This window comes from Strongylocentrotus purpuratus, unplaced genomic scaffold, assembly GCF_000002235.5.
Source record: "Strongylocentrotus purpuratus isolate Spur 01 unplaced genomic scaffold, Spur_5.0 spur5_scaffold_16, whole genome shotgun sequence".
Classification (NCBI taxonomy): domain Eukaryota; kingdom Metazoa; phylum Echinodermata; class Echinoidea; order Camarodonta; family Strongylocentrotidae; genus Strongylocentrotus; species Strongylocentrotus purpuratus.
This window is the reverse complement of record NW_022145601.1, coordinates 20,969,284-20,981,188: the sequence shown is the minus strand read 5'-3', so window position 1 is coordinate 20,981,188 and position 11,905 is coordinate 20,969,284. Positions and strand designations below refer to the sequence as shown.

Genomic DNA, 11,905 nt, shown 5'->3' with positions numbered 1-11,905 from the left:
GTAAATACACACTCAAATAGATAGATACAAACATATCAAATAAATATCCAAATAGATAACTAAATACATATCAAATAAATATTTAAATATATAGATGAATACAAAGATGAACCCGGAGGATGTGAGTTTAAATTTAAACTCTCATCTCCCTGGATAAACATAGAAATAAGTACATTCGATAAATAGATAACTAACTGAATAAATAAATTAAAAACGAGGCTTCATAGAAGTATACGCAATTTTGTTGCTCTTTGATATACCGTCAAATATCTACACCTGCAGCAAAACCATGTAGAGAATCCTTTTCGAGTGTGATCTGTATGCTTAGCTAAATAGATGACAATATTATCTATCAGTTGGTGTGTATCGATCAGTTTTTGAATATTTTACCATGCAAGTTCTGTCGGGATATTGATTGATTCGAGTTTTTTGTTGGTGTGAAAACGACGGACTAACCTAGTTTAGGATTCCCCAAATGAGAGAGTTTCATAGGCGTATAGGTGAATAGTTATAGTGTGTACAACATTTATTGTGTGCAAGGACATCATAACTGCATTTGAACAGTCTGTTATGCTTCATACTAGCTTGGTTCGGTTTAAGTTGGTTTGATGGTGATGGCTTCTTTTACCGGACTGCTAAGGAAACACGTGTTTGCTTGTAAGTATTAGCAACTAGGGTACGTTATAGCCTTAAGTCCGCTCTACTGATTTTGGTAATAAGGATTAATGACAAACCAATTGGAACTATAGCGCACAGATTTGTTTACAAACCGGGACCGCCATGTTAAAAGGCTTCTTTATCGCTGAGCCATCGTGCCCAGATTAACTGGTCATTGGCAGGGTACTGAAGATGTTTAAAATAACGTGGAATGTGATATACCAAATAACAAATAGTTATCTTTAAAGTCTCATATATTAGCTGTACAAGCATTCTTGATAAACATGTTAAAGTTGATAAAGATTGGTCAAGATGAGAAACGTGTATAAAGACTTTTAAATACGATTCTCAAAGATGAACCTTCCGTTTTTTATAAGATTAAATTTCTAAATATAACAGAATGACCTGTAACATTATGTAGAAATATTCATAAATGCATATCCCTTATTAAGTACCCGTGCATTAACAGTATCTTGAAGGTACTACGTCCCATTTGCAGGCCAAACAAATAAAAAGGTAAAAATCCAATGGCATTTGAAAGACAATACTAATTTAGAACTTCCTTCAAAACGGAAGGGCTAGAAAATGGCTTTCAGTGGGAAAAGTTTAAATTGAGGGATGGAAAGGACAACTTTTTATTTTTGATCATTGTTTGTTTTCTTCCTGGAATCTAGAATGGTGTAATAAGCTGGATGCTGGATAACCGACAAGCACTTCTTACTCCGCTGTCACTATGGTAAATTCAAATGGATTGCATCTTTATTACTAAAGAGGGACCCGTGTGATTGTGCTTCGTTAATACCAAGAACCTGTTCCAGATGCTGCATAATATTCCATTTGCTCCAAGTAACACATCTGCATTACAATTATCATCACGGAAGACTAACTCCGTAGTCCCATGGTGAAGCATCTTTGGCATCATCCAATAAAAGACATCAGAAAAGTCTAGGAAAACCTTTGCAAAATTTGAGAGATACCTCAGATCAGACGTCGGCTTTAATCTGACTACATAGCATGTAGAAAATAAAACAAATATGGATACACCCTCTATATGTAGTGTGTCTAAATACGCAATAGTTATGGTGATATTGCAATATATGTCTTCTTATCCATCCTTGAGCGGCAATTTGTTTTTCTTAGTTGAGTTTGTTTGTTCATTTTTCCTATTAAAGCGACTATACTTAATCGAAGTTGAACTTAGAGAAACTAACGGAATTATTCGAGATTTGAAAGGTAGGTTAAGAAATGAATGTGAAAGTCATCGCCAGACTAAACTTTATCAGACGGATGCAAGGCTCTGTGCAAATAGGGCTTTAGTTAATAAAAAACAAGAAGAAATCTCTGAACTCAAGGTTAAGACCCGAAAGGAACTTTCCGAACAGGAGACTGAAATACGAAGAATAAACAGGAAACTCTCGGAAACCGAGAGAGATTTGGAGAAATTGCGGACCGAATTGGTCAAGTCGAAAGATGCAGAAAGGCGACTGGCGCAGGTGATCTCATCAGATCCCTACGTTAGAATTGCTAGAATCACCGAAAAGCAGAAGAGACTCGACGTTGAGACCCAAATATCCTTCAACAAACTTCTAGACGAACTTTCCGAAAAAGAGACTGAAATTATGAATATAACCAGTACACTCTCGAAAACCCAGAAGGAATCAGAGAAATTGCGGATCAACTTAGTCAAGTCGAAAGATTCAGAGAGGCGACTGGCACAGGAGAACACCGAACTCTACGATAGAATCGCTAGAATCACTGAGACGCAGAAGAGACTCGACGTTGAGACCAAAATACATTTAAACAATCTTCGAGTCGAATTTTCCGAAAAGGAGACTGCAATAATTAATCTAAACAGGAAATTCTTGGAAACCCAGAAGGAATCGGAGAGTTTGAGGACCGAATTGGTCGAGTCGAACGATGCAGACAGTCGAATGGCGCAGATGAACGCCGAACTCTGCGTTAGTAACGCTAGAATTACTACGACGCGGAAGAGACTCGACGTTTATACCCAAATATCCTTGACCAAACTTGGAGTCGAACTTTCCGAAAAGAAGACTGCAATAATGAGTATAAGTAGGACACTCTCAGAAACCAAGAAGGAACTGTACAATTTGCGAACCGAATTGGTCAAGTCGAAAGATGCAGAGAGGCGACTGGCGCAGATGAACGCCGAACTCTGCGTTGGAAACGCTAAAATCACTGGACTTCACGTAAATCAGACTAAAACGAATAGAAAGAGAACATTATCAGAAACTTAGCACAAAGTAGAGAGAAAGATGCAGAGAGTCAACTGATACAGATGAACGCAGAAAAGACCTGATGTTGAGACTGCAGCAAAACTTGATAGGACCGAAGCTGCACTTACTGCCAAACAAACATTTCTTGAGGATGCCCAAGCTAAGCTGGAAAGACAGGAAACAGATACTCTTTGCAGTATTTGTCTAGATTCCACTGTTCTGGTGCCTTGCGGACATGCAAGCACATGTTTCGACTGTTCTCTGAGACTCTACAGAAGAGGCAATCCGATGTGCCCAGTTTGTCGTGAATTAATGCACCAAACTCTTAGAATTTTTCATGAACCCGCATAAAGTAAGCTAAAGACATGGTTGAGTTGAGTGCATGCTTTGATAATGTTTTATAACACTGTGGGTTAGTGGGATAGGTCAGTTATTAAGGAATTATTATTTTATTCTGTGATCAAGCGGTTTTGTCCTGTAAAGACTGCATATTCAGATAAGCGTGATTACAAATGCTAGGCCTACCCCTCAAAAATATAATATAAGAAGGTGTTGAGAAGATTTTCGAAGACTACACTGCCGTATGCAATTATGTAGTTTTTGTTTCGTCTTCCATGATATGCACAGGCTATTATCCACCTTTACCTTCATAACGCCAGTATCATGGTTTTACTAGTTGAATGGGGAATAGGATGGAAGCTGATTTAAAATGCAATCAGTCACCTTCTACGGGGAGAGCAAAGTGGTCTCTGTAGGTCTCTATATAACTTTCATATCTTATATATATAGTATAATTTGATGACGAGATTTTCATTACATGGCTTCAAGTGTAACACAATGCATCAACAGACGCCGCCACTTTTAGGAGAGGATTATCAATGGAATACTTAGGGAAATTTCAGTTCCATGGCGACAGGCCAGCACATACGTGATTTTGGTCGACGTATTCTGTTTATCAAAGGAGAAGTCCAGCCTAATTTTAAATTGATTTTGATAGAAGCAGAAAATTAAGACGAACCGGTCAGTGAGAATTAGAGCGAAATAATAATGATAATAATATTCCGCTTTTATATAGCGCTTAATACATCTTCGATGTCTCTAAGTGCTTTACAGATATACTGTTATCCCGGCCATTGGATTCAGTGCTTGCCCGCACACACTGTGTGCACAATCTCCACTCCCTGGGGAGCATTCCAGCCAGGCGTTATTGTTGTGAGTACACGTATGTGAGTGTGCGTTTGAGCATGAGTGAGTTAGAACATGTAAACGTCAGGTAACACAAATATGCAAACAATAATAAATTCACGTCAAAATGTGATTTACATACTTCAATATAATAACGAACTGGATATTTCTATAATATAGTATAGCGAATTTAAAGTATTATCCTAGCTATATGTGGAAATGTGCAAAAGACCGCCATCGTAAGCGACGTCTGACAAAAATGGCGACCTCAAAATAAAAATCTTAATGTGAAATTTCAATGAAAATGTTTTCAAACGATCTTTGTGTATGAGTGTGTGAGTGCATTGTTCGTGCGTGCGTGTGTGTGTGTGTGTGTGTGTGTGCGTATGCGTGTTTGAGTGTGAGTTTATCGAATGGTGGATTGGGTAGTAAGGTACATGTATATTGTTACTGATTTTATTCAAAACAATTTCTTCGATCGCAATCTATTACTTGTTCATGCATTATATTATTTTAGTTATGTTATTACGATGAAATAACATTTTAAAGAATTATTTGTACTTTTTTGATATTGAATGAAATCAACATAACAATTACTGGGAAAAGTTTGTGTGCGTGTGTGTGTGTATGTGTTTTGTGAGAGAGAGACAGAGACAGAGAAAGATGGAGAGGGAGACAGAGAAAAGGATACTGAGAGACACAGATACATGTATATAATTATAGAGAGAGTATGTGAGAGAGAAAGAGAGAGAGAGAGAGAGAGAAATATATGTAAACTGTTATCATGGTATTCGAGAGAACAATTTGTTTCTATTGTATTTAGTCGACAAGAACGAAGGCCACATACACGTGTAATGCTGTTTTAACTGGAAAAGGGGAAAGAAAACAACCTTTGTCCTGTATGCAATCATTTTTAAGCAACAACATGTAACAGGTTTCGTTGGACTTCGAAATACTACAACTTTTGACGCTTTCATGTATTTCCAAATCATTTTTGCAAAGTAGCGAGGCAAAAAATACGACTTTGGCATAATGAATCGTCCACAATATCGTTCCTTACTTCGAAAGTGGATTTCCTGATCAGAACATTGAAACTACTATATTTTGTTCTTCTCTTGTTGAAAAAAAGTGCAGAAAAACACCAAGCTTAGTGAAACATAATACATTTTGCTCGATGTTCTTCTTGTTGTTTTTGTTGGAATAATACAATACAACCAAAGGGAGTAGTTTATCACCATATAAATTCAATCAATCTATTTTCCATTGATGCCAGACTATAGAAGTAATCAAAATAAATTCACTTTTCACCATACCGTGGCATTACGGCCTTCGTGATCTACAATGCTGCACCTATATATTTGAGAGAACACTATTCGAGTTTTATCTACATGGTAAGCTAAATAGATGGCAATAGTAAAATCTATAAGTAGGTGTGATTCGGTGTGTAAAGAATTATGCCCTGGAAGTCCCGTTTGGATATATATTGATTCGAATTGTTTGTGTGAAAGCGACGGCATCATTGAGTGGGATTCCCCAAATCGGAGAGTTTCATAGGCGTGATGACGTGTACAACAGTTGTGTGATGGACATTATCATTTCATTAGAATATAATTTTATGCTTCATACTAGACTGGTTTAATTTAATTTTGGTTGATGTCGATGGTTTGTTTCACTGGACTGCTGAGAAAACACGCGTTTGCTTGTAAGTATTAGCAACCAGGGGCTTTAAGTCCTCTGCGATGGTTTTGGTAATGAGGATTAATACCAAACTGATAGGCACTAGCGCATAGATTCGTTTACGAACCCGGGACAACCCGGTTACAAAACTACTCTACCAGTGAGCCATCGTGTCTAGTTTTACTGGTCGTTTTCAGGGTACTGACAAATTTTAATAAAACGTGGAATGTGATAAACAAGTAACAATACTTATTGTTACTCATTGTTTACTCATATTTGAGCTGTTTGATGAAAATGTTTGAGAGAAAGTTTCGAGTTGTTTGACAGTGTTGGTTATGAAGACTTGTAAATACGATTTTAAAGATGAACATCTCATTTTCATGTGATTTAAAATTCTCAAGATTACGGAATGACCTGTAACGGTATTTTGAAAGAATTAGATACCAGCCTTGATAATAATATTCCTAAGGATTAGACCACTGCTCGTTTATTGTTTTTGATTTGTCGTGATCCTACATGGGCCACATAAAACCAAGGCAATGTGGACAAAGACAGCTGTAGAGAAAGAAAAAGAAGTTTTATATTGAGTGATGCAAAAAACAAAATTTAATTTGTTATCCTTTTTTCTTTCTTTCTGGAATCTAGAATGGTGTGACATGCTGGATGCTGAATACCCGAGAGAGAAAAACCCCGTGTGATGTCATGGAGAAAAACATCCTAGCTTTCTAATGGAAAAGGAATTCATTGTGTATAACTTATATGCTTTGCTAATACCAAGAAACTTGTCCAGATGATGCAAAATATTCAATTTTCCCCAAATAACACGTCTTAATAGCAGCTCCTTACAATTGTCATCACCGGAGAACAACTCAGTGGTTTCATAGTGAGGCACCTTTCGCATCAACCAATTACAAACATCAGAAGAGTCCAAGAAGCTATTTGCAAAATTAAAGATAGATCAGCTTTATTTTGCATAGATAGAGTGCAGGAAATAAACAAAATATGGATGCACTCTGGATACATAATGTGTATAGCTATGCAATGGTTATGATACCATTGCAGTATATGTTTTCTTATCCAACCTGGAGCGGAAATTTGTTTTTCTTGTTTGAGTTTGTTTGGTCTGCTTTCCTCCTAAAGCGACTGTACTTGACAGAAGTTGAACTCAGAAATAATCAGCGATTAATACTGCCAAGAGAAACGGAGATATCGACAGTGCATAGACCGGCTCTAGGCTTAAGCGAGAAAGGTATCCTAATGGCGCAGATCGCAGGTTTGAAAGGTAGGTTCCAACACGAATGGGATGGCCATCGGAAGACTAAACAGAAACTCAAACTGTCGAATGCGAGACTATATGACAGTAATGCTTTAGTCAATAGAAAACAAAACGAAATCGACAACCTGTTATATGAGACCCAAATATCCTTCCAGAAACTGGTAGTCGAACTTTCCGAAAAGGAGAAAGAAACACTGAAAACAAAGAGGAAACTCTCAGAAACACTTGAAGAAGTGGAGATATTGCGGACCGAATTGATCAAGTCGAAAGATGCAGAGAGTAAACTGGCACGGATGAACGCCGATCTCTACGTGCAAAACAGTAATATCACTGCAACGCAGGCAAGATTCGACGTTGAGACACAACTCACACAAAAGGAAACAAAACTACAAGAAGCACTTAGTGCCAAACAAAGAGCTCTTGAGGATGCCCAAGCCAAGCTGAAAAGACGGGAAACGGATACTCCGTGCAGAATTTGTCTAGATTCCGAAAGGAACGCTGCTTTGGTGCCTTGCGGACATGCAAGCACATGTAACGATTGCTCTCTGAGACTCCTAAAAGAGGATCCGAAGTGCCCAATTTGTCGTGAATTTTTTCACCAAATTCTTCAAATTTATTTATAAACCTGCATAAAGAAAGCTTTAAAAAAGATTTATCTTGATCAGAACTCGATATGAGATGTAGGCATGCGTTAGTATTGTTTAAGACTCCATGGGTTAATGGAATAGGTCAATTAGTAAGAAGTATTAGATGAGCATGATTACAAATAGGCCTACCTCTATAATATTTAATTTGAGAAGATGTTTAAAAGTTATTCAAAGGCTCATACAATTATCTATTTTTTGTTTCGTCTTCAATCTACTGTATATAAACATAAATTGATTGCCCCCACGTTCATAGAGGCAGTATCATATTCAAACGGGCTGGAGAGGGAGGGCCAGATCTTAAGAATTCTGAGAATGCCATCTGTCACCAAATATTTGGACAGAGAGTTGGTCTCCATGTCATTTTAATATGTTTTATATATATGTATTTATATATATATATATATATATAGTACACTGTGATGACGAGATTTTCCCAACGTGGGTACAAGTGTAACACAGTGCATCATGAGGAACCGTCACTATATTAAGGTTCATCAAAAATAGAGAACTGAAAGAGATTACAGATCCATGACGCCAGGTTAGCCTATACGTGGTTTTGGTTATTCTACTATTATAAGTGATGGCGAAGTCCAGCCTAAAAATTGATGCGGACAGGTAAGTAAAAGTTGAAGCGAAATCCGATTTTTTTTTTTTTTTTTTTTTTAATAATTTTTTTTAAATTAATTAATTTTTAATTAATCAAACACGAATTGGTAACGATATGACGTATCTAGCAAGGTTTCCCTAAGGCAATGACGACTTTGCGGTTAAATTTTATCATACTTTTTGGCCAATATTGGGGGAGACCGTGGTAGAGGTATTGAAAGAAGCATACGATAGTGGAAAACTTTCATAATCGCAAAGGCAAGATGTTATTACATTATTAGAGAAGAGGGCATGAAATTAATGTTCGTCAACATCAGAGACAGATTACGCTTTTGAATATTGATTACAAGATATTATCGAAGGTACTAGTAAAAAGGGTGAAAGAGATATTAAGTTAGATAATTTATTATGACCAAGTAGGTTATATCAAACTTAATCATAGACTTCATATACCCTTGTTTGGAAACCTAGATCAACAACTTACAATAGTGGGTGTTCACTTTTCTTTAGACGTTAAAACTAAGGAGGATTTGAATTTAAAAGAGATACTTCGTAAGATAAAAAGACTTAAATACTTTAGTGCTCTGTAGGTTGGTATAGCGCTTATACCATTTAGTGCCCTGTAGGTTGGTATAACGCTTATATCATGTAGTGCTCTGTAGGTTGATATAACGCTTATACCATTTAGTGCCCAGTAGAATGGTATAACGCTTTTACCATTTAGTGCCATGTACCCTCCCGTGCCAAAAGTATTGCAACATAGACACACACATTACACAGGAGACAAATAATTACATGAAAATGAGTGCTGTTTTAATGAATATGTAGTGCATCATTTTTTATCATACTATCAGGCACATTTTATTGATATATCAATAGTCATTTTTCATGTAAGATTCACGAGTCTCTAGTATTTTGTTGGATATCCTCGCCTTCTAATGATGGCGCGCATCCTTCTTGGCATCGTCGCGTAGAGTCCTTGCAATCTTTCTTGGGTGATGCTGCCCCAGGCCCTGAAGATAGAGCGGACCAAACCTTCCCTCGTGGTTGGTCGGTCTTTGGTGTTGGCTCTCTTGATGTCATCCCACAGATTCTCTATCGGGTTAGCATCTGGTGATTGCGCCGGCCACTGCACCCTGTTGACGCCAGTTGCGTCATACCATTGGTCCATCCTGGCTGCCCTGTGTGCCGGTGCGTTGTCATCCTGGAAGACGAACGGTTGTTGCGCGTTGCCAAAGATGTTAGCAATGGATGGAAACAAGTGGGCGTCCAGAATATCTCGATATTTGGCGTTATCAATGTTCCCATCTACGACAACAAGATCGCCAACTCCATAGAGGCCGACACATCCCCAGACCATGACTGAAACTGAACCCCTTTGGGTGTAAGTAAGGTTCCATGGGTCGTAAGAGGTGTTAGGTTCACGCCAGACTCTTACTCTTCCGTCGTTCGAAGACAGACAAAACCTGCTCTCGTCTGAAAAGACGAAATGCCTCCAATTGTTCTCCAAAGTCCAATCCCTCACTCGGGTGGCCCACCTGATGCGTCTTAGGCGATTGACGCGAGATATCAGAATCTTTCTCCTGGAAATGCGGGCATGGAGATTGTAAGAGTACAGGCGTCTTTGTGTTGTTCTCTTTGAGATTCTGCTACCAATTCTGTCGCTCCAGTGAGCTGCCAAAGTTTGGACTGAATCGAATTGGGTCATACGGGCCTGACGCAGAAGGTAGCGATCTTCCCGGGGCGTTGTCTTCCTGCTTCTGCCAGGTCTTGGTCGCTTGTCGGAATTTTCTGTGTCCTCGTAGCGTTTGCACACTCGGTACACGGTTTGACGGCATACCCCAAAGCGATCAGCAATCCGAGCTACCGAAACCCCCTCCTGTCTCAATGCAACGATTTGTCGGCGTTGCTCGTTAGATAACTCGGCTGTCTTAACCATGGTGCGTGCATGAATGACTCATTAGCATTGAATGAGAAAGTGAACAAGGTGCACATTCATTTTATACCGAAACAACGGTCATGCATGTTCAATTTCGAACAAAACACCGCTACAACAAAGAGAAGTCATTAACCACAAATTTAACGAATTTCATCATGTTGCAATACTTATGGCATGGGTAGGTCGGTATAACGCTTATACCATTTAGTGCTCTGTAGAATGGTCATTTAGTGCTCTGTAGGTTGATATAATGCTTATACCATTTAGTGCTCTGTAGGTTGGTATAACGCTTATACCATTTAGTGCTCTGTAGGTTGGTATAACGCTTATACCATTTAGTGCTCTGCAGGTTGGTATAACGCTTAAGGCCCGGTCACACACAGACGACGCATGGGGGACGCACGGCCGGCGCATTGAAAATTTGCAATTTTGGCCAGTGCGTTGTCGTTCGCTAGGCGTGCATCATCATTCGTTACTCGTTCGTCGAGCGCGCAGGACCCACGCTATGCATTCGTCGGCATTCGCTGTGTGCGTAGCGATTTTTTTGAGCATGCTCAAAAGTGTGCGCGGAGCTCTACGAATGAATGTACACGCCAAAGGCACGCCAGACTTTCGTGGAGCGCGCTAGACCAGCGCCAGGCATACGCGGAGCACACGCCCTGTATACGCACAGCGCTCTAGCTACACGCTGTGCATTTTGTGTCAGCTCGCTAGCTTTTCCAAAATCATGACAAAAGTTAGGCACACAGCCTTTACCGATTTCCATTGCGCGGGCCGTGCGTCGTCTATGTGTGACCACTTCTGTTGAGAACGCGGTGCATGCGTGGACCATACGCCCAGCGCGCTAGCAACACGGTGTGCATTCGTTGAAGTTGTTATCATGTGCGTTCTGTGTACGGTCTGTATGCGCACTGTTTGCGCCCTGTATGTGCTCAGCGCGCTAGCAACACGCTATGCATTTGGTGTCAGCTCGCTGTAGCTTCGACAAAAGTTGGGCGCACGACAACGCACTGGCCAAAATTGCAAATTTCCAGTGCGCTGGCCGTGCGTTCCCCATGCGTCCCCTCTGTGTGACCGGGCCATTACACCATTTAATGCTCTGTAGGTTGGTATAACGCTTATACCAGTTAGTGCTCTGTGGGTTGGTCAAACGCTTATACCAAAAATGCCCTGTAGAATGGTATTATCTATTTTATTAAATATTATTTTGATAACTATTGAATACTGTCCAAAGGAATAAATATGACATTTTTTTAAATATGTTAACTGTCAATTGGTGATCTAAACAATAGAATAAAAATTAAATGCATCCAGGTATGAATACAATTTTCTGGATTTTATTTTAATTTCTTTGTGTTTTAAGACGAGGTAAATGGAAAGAGAGTGAATGCATGATCATGTAGAGAGGTTGAAAGAAATGTCATTTTGTTCTTGCAAAAGATAGAAAATAAAGAGGAACAATTACCTTTGTTTCTACCAATTAATAACAGAGATTTGTGACTTTATGGTTAATAAAAGACTAGATAAGAAAGGATTAAATAGCATTTTCTGTATTTGTTTACAGTCCAGAAACGAAGAAATAGTCTAGAATGGAAAAATGTCTTGTTCTTTCAGGATGTTCAAAAGAGAGGGATTTAACCCTAATTAACACACATACGTTTTCAAAGTTAAACTATGTCTC

The 11,905-nt window shown here is 38.9% G+C and overlaps 1 protein-coding gene across 1 annotated transcript; it reads left to right on the top strand.

Moving 5' to 3' along the window:
• Positions 1-106: 106 nt before the first annotated feature.
• Positions 107-2,915, top strand: LOC105437918 (rootletin-like). The gene is made up of 2 exons (XM_011665080.1): positions 107-121; positions 2,040-2,915. The coding sequence occupies exons 1-2, from the start codon at positions 107-109 to the stop codon at positions 2,913-2,915; spliced, it is 891 nt and encodes a 296-aa protein (XP_011663382.1).
• The last annotated feature ends 8,990 nt before the right edge of the window (positions 2,916-11,905 follow it).